The sequence below is a fragment of the Heteronotia binoei genome, chromosome 1, assembly GCF_032191835.1.
Source record: "Heteronotia binoei isolate CCM8104 ecotype False Entrance Well chromosome 1, APGP_CSIRO_Hbin_v1, whole genome shotgun sequence".
In the NCBI taxonomy this organism is placed as follows: Eukaryota; Metazoa; Chordata; class Lepidosauria; order Squamata; family Gekkonidae; genus Heteronotia; species Heteronotia binoei.
In genome coordinates this window covers 14893285-14909560 of record NC_083223.1, presented here as the reverse complement: position 1 = coordinate 14909560, position 16276 = coordinate 14893285, and the positions used below count along the sequence as shown (strand labels likewise).

The 16276-nt window shown below is 44.7% G+C and overlaps 1 protein-coding gene across 2 annotated transcripts in view; it reads left to right on the top strand.

Moving 5' to 3' along the window:
* SUPT3H (SPT3 homolog, SAGA and STAGA complex component) overlaps positions 1–16276 on the top strand; it is a 436825-nt gene that overhangs the window by 196496 nt on the left and 224053 nt on the right. For both annotated transcript variants that reach the window (XM_060231273.1, XM_060231262.1), the window contains exon 3: positions 10985–11069. In XM_060231273.1, the coding sequence (XP_060087256.1) occupies positions 10985–11069 (85 nt within the window). The remainder of the gene's footprint in view (positions 1–10984; positions 11070–16276) is intronic.

Below are 16276 nucleotides of genomic sequence, written 5' to 3'. Positions count from 1 at the left end.
GACATCTTGACTTCTGTTTTTTTTATTATTATTATCCTCCTTCTTTGGGGCCTGGAACAGATTATTGTGGGCTTATAACATTTTTAAACATTTAAGTATTCTGTTTGAAAGCCGAAGAAAGGATTGTAGAGTATTAATGTGAAAATAAACTGGTCCTTCCTGAAGAGATCTTATCATGTAATATTTGAGTTTCTTTCGTTAAGAGAGCTGGCTGAGTACTCAAAATATGTATTCAAAGATAGTTGGGTGTGTTGGTAAGTTATTAAACCACTGAGAACCACTTCATTGTACCACAGTGTCGTGGTGTTGAAGGACTGAACCCAAGTCTTGTAATATTACGTTCCCAATCCTATGGATCACAGTTCCTACAAAAGTAAGGATTACAGTGTAGTGTAAACATGGCTGTGCTGGCACTGTTATACAGTTAATCCATCCATCCATCCATCCATCCATCCATCCATCCATCCATCCATCCATCCATCCATCCATCCATCCATCCATCCATATCCATCCATCATCTATCTGTCTGTCTGTCTGTCTGTCTGTCTGTCTGTCTGTCTGTCTGTCTGTCTGTCTGTCTGTCTGTCTATCTATCTATCTATCTATCTATCTATCTATCTATCTATCTATCTATCTTTAGGGTTTGTAGAATCTTTCGGGATCAAGTGCCGTGTTCTACTGGAGAAAGTTTTCCTTCCAGCCATTTCGTTCTCAGCTGCGGAGAACATCCTCAGTGGCGTTGCAGCCGGAGCAGGTGCTCAGACCTTCTTCAATGCACAGCAGCCAAGAAGGTCTGAGCGCCTGCTCCGGCTGCAACGCCACTGAGGATGTTCTCCGCAGTTGAGAACGAAATGTCTGGAAGGAAAACTTTCTCCAGTAGAACACGGCACTTGATCCCGAAAGATTCTACAAACCCTAATGATGTTACCAGCCGTGAAAACCTGAAATCTTTGATATCTATCTATCTATCTATCTATCTATCTATCTATCTATCTGTCTGTCTGTCTGTCTGTCTGTCTGTCTGTCTGTCTGTCTGTCTGTCTGTCTGTCTGTCTGTCTCTTGATCGATCCATCGATCCATCCATCCATCGATCCACCCACCCACCCATCATCTATCTTGCCATGCCATTTTCCAACATAAATACCCTTAAAATGTTTCACAAAAGGCAAAACACTGTAAACCGAGCCAAGGCACTGTAGTTATCACAGACAACACTGGGCATTGACTGTGACATCAGCAGTGATGAGTAACGCATCTCTTTCTCAGTTAGTGATGACTAACATTGTGCAGCCTTGCGGCAGGGCTTTCTCCTGCCTTCCATCTGATGATCTCAGTGAAGGCTGGTGGAAAGTGGAATTTGGGCAAGGTACAATGGGGAAATGGCACTGGGGCTCCCTGTTACCACTTTGAACATCACGGCAGACCACTGTGAATGTAGTAAGTTGTCATACTTTGGTGCTCCCCTCCCACACCAGTTTGGTGCAGTGGTTAAGTGCGCGGATTCTTATCTGGGAGAACTGGGTTTGATTCCCCACTCCTCCACTTGCAGCTGCTGGAATGGCCTTGGGTCAGCCATAGCTATCACAGAGGTTGTCCTTGAAAGGGCAGTTTCTGAGAGAGCTCTCTCAGCCCCACCTACTTCACAGGGTGTTTGTTGTGGGGGAGGAAGATAAAGGCGATTGTGAGCCACTCTGAGTGGAGGGCGGAATATAAATCCAATGTCGTCTTCTCCTCCTCCTCTTCCCCTCATGTGCAGAGCGGCAGGTGCATCACTTCCAGGTGATGTTATCATGCCAGGTACGTTGTGGCATGCCAGGGCTTTCTCAAACCAAAGAAACGTGATTCGTTCAGAAAATGAAAAAAAAACACAACCCACTGAACAAACTGAACCATTGAAGGGGCAAATCAACGAACCACAAAATGAAACCACCCTTTTTTGCACTCTGTGCCCATCCCTATTAAAGACTCTTCACTGTGTCCCTGTATACCGTATTCATCTTTCCTGTAGAGGAGCAAGATTTGAGTCCAGCAGCACTTGAAAGAGCAACAAAATTTCCAGCGTATAAACTTTTGAAAGTCAGAGCTCAAATATCTGACAAAGGAAGCTTTCACTCTCAAAGGCTTATACCCTAGAAATCTGATCGTCTTCTTGAATCTTGCTTTCCTGCTGCAGACCATTACAGGTACTCATCTGAAACACTTTCCCTGTACTTGTCCTTTCTCTTTATTCATATAATGGTTCTTTTGATGAGCCAGTTTGGTGTAGTGGTTAATGTGCAGACTCTTATCTGGGAGAACCGGGTTTGATTCCCCACTCCTCCACTTGCAGCTGCTGGAATGGCCTTGGGTCAGCCATACCTCTCGTAAGAGTTGTCCTTGAAAGGGCAGCTGATGTGAGAGCCCTCTCCAGCTCCACCCACCTCACAGGGTGTCTGTTGTGGAGGAGGGGGAAGAAGATATAGGAGATTGTAAGCCGCTCTGAGTCTGATTCAGAGAGAAGGGCAGGGTATAAATCTGCAGTCATCGTCTCCTTCTTTTGGCTGAGACTATACTCACAAAACATCATTGTCTTACTGTATTTCCTTATCATTTCAGAGAGTAGCTCAACAGCTGCAGTATAACAGGCCAAATGGCAGGCTGTGTGTGGCAATTTTGGGGGTGGAGCCTGGGGAGGGACCTCATTAGTGCATAACACCATAGAGTCCGCCCTCCAAAGCAACCATTTTCTCCAGAGAAACGGGTCTTGATTGTCTGGAAATCAACTGTAATAATGGGAGATCATGGATGTTGGTAACTCTATGCCCTACTGTCCATGTGTGCACAATGAAATGAGTTTTTGCTGAGGAGGCAGCCATTCTCCTCTCAAATATTCAGGGCTTTTTTAAAGCAGGAACTTATTTGCATATTAAGCCACACACCCCTGATGTAGCCAATCCTCCAAGAGCTTACAGTAGGCTCTTTAATAAAAGCCCTGTAAACTCTTGGAGGATTGGCTACATAAGAGGGATGTGGCCTAATATGCAAAGGAGTTCCTGCTACAAAAAAAGCCCGGCAAATATTTAATCTTTAGAGATTCTGAAGAGCAAGATGGACGCTGAGAAATGGTAATGCTATGCTAATTCATAGCATATAAACTGAGCAAGGACTCCTTAAAAAGGCAAAATAGGGAGAATGGCTTATCCGGGAGAGGCCGTAGAAAACAGGCAAATAAGGACAGCTGGAACATATGGGAATAAACGTTCTTGAGATAAGCTCGAACTATCTTTGACAGTGACTTGCACTGACAGTTCAGAAAACTTCGTCCTTTGCAGCATTCGGAGTCTTTAAAATCGCCTTGCGGTTTTGATTTAGATCGAAAATAGCCAGGGATTTCCACGTTTAGTTAGCGCTTGCCGTGTATATATACAGTGGTATTATGTTTTGACTTGCTCTTCTCTTCATCACTTTTTCATCCTATCCCTTTGGGAGGGGGCCTATGAATATTCATCTCCTCCAGGCCTGGCTACGTTCCTTTTATCATCGGACGGTATTGGTGAGACTGAGAACAAACTTATTCCTTTTCTTACCAAGGAATGATTGATCCTGGTCCAGTTTGCATATTCCAGAAAGACTGTTGTCTCATTTCTTTTCCCGATCCAGACTGAAGCGCTCCGTGCCAAATGGAACACGTTAGGTCCTAGCAACTGGCTTGAATTAAGTTATATGTTTCTTTCTCTCTTTTTTTTTTGTGAATCAGACAATTTATACAGTTAATTTACACTGAAAGTACTTCACTTGAAATGTAACAATTTGAGGGGCAACGGAGGTACGGCTCGCTCCTGTTTTATGTCGGCGTAAACCAAACGGAGCAAGCGGAGTTGTTTGACATGAGCATAACTGAACTTGGCTTGGTAACAGTGTTCAGCAAAATTTAGATATCGGTCTCTGCAGCAGCATGATATGAGCCACAAAAAGAACAATGAAACTGCAAGTATAGAATTCTGGCCTTTAGAGCAGAGGGGTCGAACTCATTTGTTATAACGGATCGATGTGATATAAATGAGACGTGAAATGTGTGCACCTATTTAAGGTTAGGTAGCAGGGATATAAATTTTATAAAGAACACAGGCAAACACAAACTTAAAACATGCTTAAATATGCTTAAAGCAATTGGCCAGAGCTTCCTTTGCCCAGTTCCCTGGATCCCATAGGAGAAATACAAAGAAAAAATCTTTTTCTTTGTATTTCTCCTGTGGGATCCAGGGAACTGGGCAAAGGAAGCTCTGACACTTTCCTTCCTTCCCCAGGGGACTGGGGCGGGGGAGCCTCAGCCAATAGAAGGAAGAGAGGCTCGGCTCAGTAGCTCTGCTGTGCAATTGAGAGAGCCTGACAAAGCAATCTCTCCCTCCCCCCCCTTCCTCCCCAAAGAAGGATCCTCAGCCAATTGAGAAAATACAGGTTTTGCTCTGTAGCTCCTGTGCAATTGAGCAAGCCTTGTAAAGCAAGCTGTGATGCAGAAGGAAGCGGATGACAGCCTTTTCCTCAGGGGCCTGATAAGAGCCCTCCGGGGGCCCGATTCGCCCCCTGAACTGCATGTCTGATACCCCTGCTTTAGAGCATTAGGATATTAAATTATTTCAAAAGAAGCATTATTTATATAACAATATGATTGAGCTGGTGGTTCTGAGCAGTAAAGCTAAAATATGAAAGAAGTATGTTGTGATGAGTGTAAAAAAGAATTACGAATGGCTTTTTTTTAAGGGGGGACTTGAATATGAAATAGTGAAAGCAGGTACTCTTTTGTATTACAAGAGATGTAAAATTTCTGGTAATTTTTAAGCCCCGGGGGAGAGGCCAGTCTTGCCTGGAACCAGTCCTAACCATGTAAGGAGGCGCATCCAAATTCATTCAGACACACCTGAACAGCTCACCAAACTCTTGGCTTTGTACTCGCAGCCAGAGAACAGGAAATGAGCCAAACCGGCAGGTGTTCAAGCATAACTACTGACTACCGTAATTCTCTACTAACCTCTTAAAACGTATTTGTGACTCTCAGTGGTAAAAACACGTTCAGTTACAAACTGTGTTTGAAAAGGTGAAAGGTACCTGATACTCCTGAAACCATATTGTAATTACCAATTTTGACAATTTGGGAATCTCCATAAGACCCTTCTGTGTATTCTGAGAAATAAGCTCCTAGAAGGTAGTTTTGGAATCTATTAAAATTATGGGTGTTTTTTTTAAAATATCAGCCATCAGCCACATGCTGTTTACCACCTATGTCTGTAAGATTGTTCACTGTGCTGCTCCTGTTTCATAACGTCTGTTTTTATGATATTATTTTAACTCTGTTGTTTTATTGTTGTGAGCCCCCCTGAGCCCGCTGGTGGAATAGGGCAGAATATAAATCTAAAAATTAAATAAAAATTAAATAAAATATAGAAGAAGAAGAGACTAAGAAGTCTCAAAGCAGTTTACAATCTTCTTCCCTTCCTCTTCCCACAAGTACTTTGTGAGGTAGGTGTGGCTGAGAGAGTTTTGAGACTGGCCCAAGGTCAGTCATAAAGCTTCATGTGAAGAAGAAGAGCTGGATTTTATACCCCATTTCTTTCTACCCTAAGACGTCTCAGAGTGGCGTACAATCTTTGTCCCTTCCTTTCCCCACAACAGATGGGGCTGAGAGAGTTCTGAGAGAATTGTGACTGGCTCGAGGTCACCTAGGTGGCTTCACACGGAGGAGTAGGGAATCCAACCCAGCGCTCCAGATCAGAGTTTGCCACTCTTAACCATTATACTGTACTGGCTCTCAATATAGTAGTTATTTGTCCCAAATAGGAGAACTGCAGGGATATTAAATTTTCTCAGAATTCATCCATTTGTTGTTGACATGAGGTCAGTTTTCAAGTAGGAAGGTTCCATTAGTCAGTCAAGACTTTGGGGGGGGGGGATGGCAGCAGATTCAGCTTTGGTTCCTCATTTATTAAAAGCTTAAAAATCAGCATATATTGCAAAAGAGGAAGCAGCGGCTGTGGTTAGGCGCTGTGGTTTTAATTTCATCCCTGCCAGCCTCCGTGTCACGCCGAGTACAGGGAAGGGGCTGGCAAAATCATGTGGGACATTCAGAGGAGAGAAACAAAAAATCCTCGTCTGGTTTACAGGCCAATTGTTTTAAAGGTAATGTTCAGGTTTTCAGTAGTAGTAATTGATTTTTGCCTTCTGAATATCTTGTTGGAGGAAAGTGGTATGGCGATTTAGTTTGTGCGTCAAGGCACCGCTGCTCGTAGTCCCTCAGTCTGATGTGTAGAACTCTGGCTTAGTTCACAAGTAAGTTTAGGGCCGGATCTAGGGGGAGGGCGGAGGGGGGCGGTGCTTGCTCCAGGTGCCGATGCGGGGGGGGGGTCACCAAATTGGGTATAGAGTCCATTGTATTCTATGGGCCCATAAGGGGGTGCCATTTTTTAATTTTGCCCCCCCCCCCCTCAAAAACATGTAGATCCGGCCCTGAGTAATTTTGGTCCTTGACCAGGCCCTAGGAGGAAAGGCTGAGGGACTTGGGAATGGAGAAGAGGAGGCTGGGGGAGGGGGCACGATGACTCTCCTTAGGTATTTGAAGGGCTGTCACTTAGAGGAGGGCAGGGAGCTGTTCCTGTTGGCAGCAGAGAAGAGGACTCACAATAACGGGTTTAAATTAAGGGCGGGAAGGTACCAGATGTGTTCAGCTGTGGAATCATCTACTGAGGGAGATGGTGAGCTCTTCCTCGCTGGCAGTTTTTAAGCTGCGGCTGGACAATCTCTGTGGATAGTGCTGCAGTCCTACAGTGAGCGGAGGCTGAGTCCACGCGACCCAAAAACCAGGGACTTTTTTTTTTTAGGGTATGAAGAACATCCTTAGAGCAAAGTTCGCAGCTTTTGTTTTAAGCAAAAGCAGTCAAGTTAATCACAACAGTGAGCAGTCCTTCCAGAGTGTACAGAGCAGGGTTTGGGGGGCGCGGGGTTGAGCAGGAATGCACAGGAACGCAGTTCCAGCTGGCTTGGTGTCAGGGGGTGTGGTCTGATATGCCAATGAGCTCCTGATGGGCTTTTTCTACCCAAAAAGCCCTGTGTGAAACAATGGTGCTGCCAGGGGGTGTGGCCTAATATGCAAATGAGTTCCTGATGGGCTTTTTCTAAAAAAAAAAAGCCCTGATACAGAGTAAGGGCACTTGTGTGCCCTGCCTTCCCTCTTCATTTTCATTCAAGAGAAATTTAAGAAAGGATTTGGTATAGTAAAAACATATTTTAAGTAGAAGAAGAGCCAGTGGATTCATGTGATAACACAGATCGATTCCTCCCTAGCAGCTGCTCCACCCCCGGGCTTCTACTTTCCCCAGCTCATGCGATCAATTCCCCACCAGTTGCTGCGTGGGTGCATTTCGATCAACAGCTCCCTCCAGTTTCCGTTGCGGTTTCAGTTCTCAAAAAAAAAAAAAAAAGCAGGAAGCCGCAAGGGAAATTGGAGGGAGTTGCAGATCAAAATGCGCCTGCACAGCAACTGGCGGGGAATTGATTACTTGAGACGGGGAAAGCAGAAGTCCAGGGGAGGAGCAACTGCTAGGGAGTAATGGGTCACAGTTTCAGGAGGGTAGCTGTGTTGGACTGCAGAATAAGAACATAAGAGAAGCCATGTTGGATCAGACCAATGGCCCATCCAGTCCAACACTCTGTGTCACACAGTGGCCAATATATGTGTGTGTGTATATATAAGAACTAGATTGGAGATCAGTAGCACCTTAGTGACCAACAAGGTTTTCAGTATACAAGCTTTTGAGAGCCAGAGCTCCATTTGTCAGGTATCTGACAGGATAGCCCCTTTGTTTCTGTTTTTAATTTATGTGAAAGAAGGCCACCTGGCAGGGAGGGGAGTCTGAGGGCTGTGCTGTGTGTAGGGATGCCATCCTCTCTCAGAATTACAGCTCAACTCCAGACTACAGAGATGAGTCCTAGAGAAACTGGATGCTTTGGAGTGTGGGCACTAAGACTGCAGATTTATACCCTGCCCTTCTTTCTGAATCAGAGATTCAGAGTGGCTTACAATTTCCTTTATCTCCCTCCCCTACAACAGACACCCTGTGAGGTGGGTGGGGCTGAGAGGGCTCTCACAGCAGCTGTCCTTTCAAGGACAACTCCTGAAATATCTATGGCTGATCCCAGGCCATTCCAGCAGCTAGCTGCAAGTGGAGGAGTGGGGAATCAAACCTGGTTCTCCCAGATAAGAGTCCACGCACTTAACCACTACATCAAACCGGCTCTCTTTTGTCAGGTATCTGACAGGTCAGCCCCTTTGTTTCTAATGTATATAATTATTTTTAATGTATATGAAAGAAGGCATCTGGCAGGGAGGGGAGTCTGAGGGCTGTGCTGTGTGTAGGGATGCCATCCTCTAGGTGGGATCTGGGGATCTCTCAGAATTACAGCTCAGCTCCAGACTACAGAGATCAGTTCCCCTCGAGAAACTGGATGCTTTGGAGGGAGGACTCTAGGAAGAAGGCTGCAGATTTATACCTCGCCCTTCTCTCTGAATCAGAGACTCAGAGCGGCTTACAATCTCTTATATTTTCCTCCCCCACAACAGACACCCTGTGAGATGCATGGGGCTGAGAGACAGCAGCTGCCCTTTCAGGAACAACTCTTGCAGAAGCCATGGCTGACCCAAGGCCATTGCAGCAGCTGCAAGTGGAGAAGTGGGGAATCAAACCCGGTTCTCCCAGATAAGAGTCTGCACACTTAATCACTGCACCAAACTGGCTCTCAGAAGGCATTATACCCCACTGATGTCCTCCCAGGCTTCACCCCCAAATCTTCAGGAGTTCTCCAATCTGGAACCCCTATCTCCCTCACCAGCAGGCGGGGGGACCTGGTGACCCTCATTGTGGACCAAGTAGAAAGCATCAGGGGCCAGAGAGAAGCCCCCATATGACCAGTTGCCTCTTCCCAATTAGACTGTCACTGTCCAGATATTTCGGCTTTTGTTCTTTTAGTTTCCTGACTTGCTTTATGTTTGGGGGAAGCAGTTGGCACAGCTGACAAAATGCTATTCCCCCTTTGTAACAATCCCTGTATGTCGTGACATAGCTGCCTGAGTCGCAACAGTGGGAGGGTGTGAAAATACAACATATCGTAGACAATGTCTTTCACGTTTCATATCGCGGATGCACAGAAGGGCTTTCTTTGCTGCCAGAAGAGTTCCATCTGGAAGCCTTTTAGAGCTAAAGAGACAATAACACAAACATTTTGATTAAATATAAGAAACTTTAAATGCCTGTACATCGGTTTGTATACAGAAGAGAAAAACAACCATTCTACAAAGTACTATGATGAGAGTGAGGAAGTCACTGCTCTAAATACATTCAGAAGCAGTGACGATCTCTTAAGTCATTCATTCCATTTCGGATTCCCAGAGACTCTGACCTGAAATGCACTTTTCCCTAGTCGTGTGTGTTTGTGTATTTTTGTTGTCAAAGTCTGGCCGTAATCGGTGTTCTTCAAACAGTGCTTATCTGTACAATCACACTTTCTCTTCTAGGGACACTTCCAATATTCAGTTGCAGTCACCATAATCTTCACAAAATAGGGGGTTTTGCATTTTGTTTTGGTAAACGTTTTAGATGCTGTCGTGACTTTATTCTGACCACTAGTTCTGGTCCACATTTAGACCCCATTTTCTTTCTCTTAAAACCAGATTCGTAGGTAACCCTTCAACAAATAGTTTAGGTTTCTTTTTTTTACCCTATTTGTGTGTGTTTATATTTGAAGCGCTTCTTCAGGATGACCCTAGGGCCAGGGGTAGTGTAATTTAATAATTTCAGTCACCAGCCAATCACAATATACTGCTACTACATTTTTCTCCCACATAATTCTTTTGCCGGCACCAGTTCTATTCTTAACAGCCAATGGCATGGGCCCCAGTAGGGGCGTGTGCATGTGTCACAAGAAGGGGACCAGGGAGGGCCTTCTACTGGGTGCCACCACTCTGGTAAGGGTCTGTTTGGGTGGGCGGAGGGCACCCACTTGACCCCTGTCTTCCTTCGTAACAAAACACCTTCTATCTGTGACCGAAGAGACACGAGGACCCAGGCAGTATAAGAACAACAGGTTTATTATAAGTGCTTGAGAAGAAATAAGTGGGTTTCACTTCTTGACATTTGCGCTGCTAATTTAAAGGGGATACAGGGAGGGGCTAGTTTGGAAGTAGGGTTGCCGGGTCTGTTGGAGAATACCTGGAGACTTTGGGGGTGGAGCCGGGAGAGGGTGGGGTTTGGGGAGGGGAGGGGCCTCAGCAGCGTACAGCCCCATAGAGTCCACTCTTCAACATGGCCATTTCCTCCAGGGGAGCCAGCTGGGGATCAGCTGTAAAAGCGGGAGGTCTCCAGGCCCCGTCTGGAGGCTGGCAACCCCCTTTGGAAGCAGCTTGAACACCTGCGTGGACTTGAGCTTCCGTTTTTTTTACAGCAGGGTGACTGTGCGCTTCTGTGGAGCTGTCCCGATTGCCACTGCACGTTATAATTATTTCCCAACTTCTGCTTAGAGTAGGAGAAAAGTTTAAAAGGTATCGGAAGCCTAAGGATGCCAGCCTCCAGGTGAGATCTGGGCATCCCCGGGAATTACAGTTCATCTCCGTACAGAGATCAGTTCACCTGGACAAAATGGATGCTTTGGAGGAGGGATTTTATGGCATTGTTACGCCACTGAGGTCCCTGGCCTCTGCAGGCTCCATCCCCAAATCTCCAGGAATTTCCCAACCTGGAACTGGCAACCCCAGGAGTCGCCATTGTGGGAGCCGAGGAGCCACAATTTCAAGATTAATGTATTGTGTTGTTATTTTTTTATTGCATTCGTAATGCAATTATTTGTTTGATTCGCTTAAACAATGTAGTCAAATTCCTTTTCTTTACGGGATATTCCCGCCCTTTCTTTTAATGACGTCGGGTGACACAAACTAATATTTTCAAAATGATTGCCTTTCAGGTTTTCCTTAGGGGATGCTCGCAGGCCTCTCCATGAATCTGCGGTATTGGTGGAAGACATTGTTCACACTCAGCTGATTAATCTGGTAAGAACTTTTCACCGAAATATAAGTCCTAGGATTTCGTTCCAAGACCAGCTGGCAAGGTGGTGAGGCAGGTTGACACCACAATTAAAAAAGGAGCTGCAGGGGTGGAATTTTATCAGGAGCTCCTTTGCATTTTAGGCCACACCCCTCTGATGTAGCCAATCCTCCAAGAGCTTGCAAGGCTCTTTTTTGTAAGCTCTTGGAGGATTGGCTACATCAGGGGTGTGTGGCCTAATATACAAAGGAGCTCCTGCTAGAATTCCACCCCTGGGAGCTGGTAAAGGTAGCCTGCCAACCTGCATGTACTGCAGGCGAGGGGGAAGGTGAGGTGAGGAATGCTGGTCTTTGCTGCTATAACAAAATAACAAAAAGGAGGCAACAGAAACCGGTTTTGGAAAGACTTATCAAATGCCCAGAACAGCCCTTCCAGTAAAGCACAGAGTAGGCCTTCTTAGCATATTTAGTCTGGGGAGAACACATTTTTTGGCTGTGGCTGCACTCATCGTGGAATGGCATTTTTAAAGAGGCCAGGAGGATGCCCACTTTGGACACCTCTCCCCCCACTGGTAATTTATACTTTGCCATCAAGTCTCAGCTGACTTACATTACCCGCACAGGTTTTTTTTCTAATTATTATTATTTGTTTATTTATATTCTGCCCATTACCCTGTTTGGGGGCTCCGAGTGGAGTACATCAAAATAAAAATAAAATCACAATAAAAAGATCATAATAAAACCAACTTCGACATTCAGTAAAGTGCCACAGGATGGATTCAGCAAGACGATATGACAGCAACAGGATGATTCAGCAAGATGATATGACAGCAAGCTGGTATAGCACAAAAAGAGTACCACCGTACAGCACCACAATACAGTAGGGGAGAGGCCAAGCGACTGAATAGATAGATGCCTTCTTTCAAGGTAAGAGGTGTACATAGGCCTTGGCCCTGTGTGATGACCATGGATTTCCGTGGTGGTCTCCCATCTAAATACTAACCAGGGCCAACCGTACTCAACTTCTGAGATCTGATGGGATCAAGCTAGCCTGGGCTATCCAGGTAAAGAGTAAGAAGGATGGAATATAACAATTAATCTGCTCCAGGTTTCAGAACTACCTGGAATACCTTCCAGTTAACATGCATAAATTGTGTAAAAATTGATGGGTTGGATCCTACAGATGTGTGATTGGGGAAAAAGCTTACCCAAGAGAATCTCCTCTCCCATGTATCTTGGCTTCCTTCTAATCTTTCTCTTTTCCCCACGATCTCAGTACTGAGATTAATTTCCATGAGCAATAGATTGGGCTGGATCTCATGGAAACAAAAGTGGTTGGATAGGAAATATCAGGGGTGGAATTCTAGCAGGAGCTCCTTTGCATATTACGCCGCACACCCCTGATGTAGCCAATCCACCAAGAGCGTATAAAAAAGAGCCCTGCAAGCTCTTGGAGAATTGGTTACATCAGGGGGTGTGGCCTAATATGCAAAGGAGCTCCTGCTAGAATTCCACTCCTGGGAAAGATAATTTTTGAAAGCTCCTATCGCTTGCCTATGTGTAGTTTCCACCAATGACAATTTACTATACCAAGTCAAAAGGACTCTTGACAGGGCATAGTGGATTCTTTTGAACTTCTTTAACCCCCACTCATGCTTGACCAGGCGCATTGAGTTTGGAACACACTGCGGTGGGCCTGGCCTTTATCTGGTATGGATTACCCTTCCTCCATTTGTCCCCCATTCTATATGTGCATCCTACTTGAGTGGCCAAGGACAGGAATAAGATTATTAACCTGTTCTTAGGCCTTCCATCCCTGGTAGTGTCAAGACCTTTTACAATGCTCCACACCATTGCTTGACTTAGTCCCCACATTGGTACATTTTCAGAGATTATGCATGGCTACTGTATTTAGAAGGGCATTCAAGAACAGGTGAAGCTCTCAGCAGTTTTATCTGCTGCTTGTCACATGCAAGTTAACTGGCAACAGGACTTTTTTTTGAGCGGGAATACACAGGAACGCAGTTCCGGCTGTCTTGGCGTCAGGGAGGTGTGGCCTAATATGTGAATGAGTTTCTCCTGGTGCCTGAAACAATGATGCCACGAGGAGGGGTGGCCTGATATTCAAATGAGTTCCTGCTGGGGGTTTTTTTTGTACAACCCCCCCTGTGTGAAACAATGGTGACATCGGGGTGTGGCCTAATATGCAGATGAGTTCATGCTGGTACAGTGCTGGTGTGCCTTTTTTTTTTTTGTCAGCTGCCTTGAGCCATTGCTGATATTGGAAAAGGCAGGATATAAGTGTTCTTATAAGTGAAATAAATCACCATGGGGAAATGACATATGCCAGCGCACATGGCATGCTGATATTACAATATTTCAGGCATTAGGGTGGGAGGAAGAGAGAAAGACAGGCTGGCGGGGTGAAAGGAAAGAGAAACTTTTGTTCGTATTCGCCAGTCCTGTTTTCCCCGTCGTTAATGCTGATTTTGGTGATGACAATTAGAATTAGCAAGCTCCATATTTCAAAGTATTCTGCTTTAAATCAAGTAGATTTTAATGAAAGAGAATAAAGCGAGAGCAAACAATAAAATGCTACTCTGTAGGAAATCGTATTTCGTAGAATTGTGAAGGTAATGAAATGCCCAAGGCCAGCACAATTTTATATATCTTGTTACTAAGAGCAAAGTATTCTGAACTCATATGTCCTTGGGCTCTGCAGACTGTTTAAATATCCAGCAGGTTTTTCTTAAATGGCTTTAAATGAATGTTTTTCAGCGCGTCTCTAGTCAAGGTTCCTGCAGACTGTTTGCATTGTTCATGGTATATATTATATTATACCCCCAGATTTTTGAGAGTCGCTATTACTTGGAAGTGTTTGTCAGAGCAAACTGCTTATGTCAGAATCTGGGATATTTCGAGTTATATTAATAAAAGAAGCTGTTTTAAAAGTAGGGGTTGGGGGGGGGGGACTGTCGTGTTTATATTGTACAATAGCACTCTTGTGCATCATAGAACAACAAAATCTAACTTTCGTAAAAACTGTCCCCTTTAGAGCCTCAAACATATTCTTCCCCCCCTTCCTTAGGAGTACCTCAGTGCTGCTGTACTAATAACTAAGAATTCTCCTTGTTTCTTTTGCTGCCCTTAGAGTAGAAAGCTATTCAAAGTGATATTAGCAGGGGTGGAATTCTAGCAGGAACTCCTTTGCATATTAAGCCACACACCCCTGATGTAGCCAATCCTCCAAGAGCTTACAGGGCACTTATTCCAGAGACTACTGTAAGCTCTTGGAGGATTGGCTACATCAGGGATGTGTGGCCTAATATGCAAAGGACCTCCTGTGAGAATTCCAACCCTGGATATTAGTACATATTTCTCAGATGAAACAGCTAAGGGATAAGTTAGAAAATAAGTAGAATCTATGGGAGAAGAACACTTTTGAACATTAGGCGATGCATCAAAAATATTTTGAATTTAAGACATTTGAGCTGGTCTGTCAGTACCGATACAGTAGGTGATGTTTAGAAAATAACTGACCAATTGATCTAGAGGGAAATAAGATGAATATGGCTAGGCGAATGGAGGTATTTGATTGCAATGCTGCGGAGATGAAACAAAAATATAAAGTTGTAATCATTGGAACTTAAAACATTAGAAAGATTGAAAAGTGAAGAGATAGAGCAGTTAACTGATAGTATAGAAGCAGATGATAATAGAACTAGAAAGAACGATATTAGATATGAGGGTTAAAGGGGGGGGATTGGAAAGATGGGCAATTTTAATTGAGGCCTTTTGCATAATTTAAAGAGCAGGATTATATAGAGATATGACTTTGTCCATGGGGTCACAAAGAGTCAGACTCGACTGTGCGACTGAACAACAACAAAAATGCTGTAAAATGGATATTCAGTGAAATCTTGGCTAATTTTTTGTTGGGCTCAGACATTTTGCTTCACATACTCTCACCTGAAAGCTAGGAAAATGATCCAGAAAATGCAACTGGTCCATAATGCAGCTGTGAGGGTTCTAACGCATATCCAGCCGGTTCTCTAGCAGATTGAAGACTGGATCAAGTTCAAGGTCCTGGTGCTGACCTTCAAATCCCAAATTGGTCAGGGACCAGCATATACATTTGGGACCCCCTTTCCTGGTATGTCCCTCACAGAGTGCTACACTTGAATGAGCAAAATGTACTGGTGATCCCTTGCCCAAAGGGATCCGACTCTTTGCTACCCCATGGACAAAGTCACGCCAGGCCCTCCTGTCTTCCACCGTCCTCTGAAGTCTGCTCAAATTCGTGTTAGTTACATCAGTAACGCTGTCCAGCCATCTCATCTTTTGCCGTCCCCTTCTTCTTTTGCCTTCTGTCTTTCCCAGCATCAGGGTCTTCTCCAGGGAGTGCTCCCTTCTCATTTGGTGGCCAAAGTATTTGAGCTTCAGCTTCAGCACTTGACCTTCCAGGGAACAGTCTGGGTTGATTTCCCTTAGGACTGACTGATTTGATCTTCTTGCAGTCCAAGGGACTCTCAAGATTCTTCTCCAGCACCACATCTCAAAAGCATCTATTCTTCTGCACTCGGCCTTCCTTATGGTCCAGCTCTCACAGCCATACATTACTACTGGAAATACCATTGCTTTGACTATATGGACTTTTGTTGGCAGAGTCATGTCTCTACTTTTTATTATACCAGTTTGGTGAGGAGAGCCAGTTTGGTGTAGTGGCTAAGCGTGCGGACTCTTATCTGGGAGAACTGGGTTTGATTCCCCACTCCTCCATTTGCACCTGCTAGCATGGCCTTGGGTCACCCATAGCTCTGGCAGAGGTTGTCCTTGAAAGGGCAGCTGCTGTGAGAGCCCTCTCCAGCCCCACCCACCTCACAGTTGTGGGGGAGGAAGGTAAAGGAGATGGTGAGCCGCTCTGAGACTCTCCGGAGTGAAGGGCGGGATATAAATCCAATATCTTCATCTTCTTCTTATACTGCCTAGGTTTGCCATAGCTGTTCTCCCAAGGAGCAAACATCTTCTAATTTCACAGGTTTCTCAGGAGACAGGGTAGAAGACGTAAAAAGAGAGGGCAAGACAAGAAGGAAAAAATAAAGGAGAGTAAAGCATTGCTCGTAGATAGAGGTTAAAGAGAGTAACTGCTTATCTCACCTTTATTGTATGTTATTCGCTTTTCAATTTTTTGCTTTTATTATATTGCATGTTAT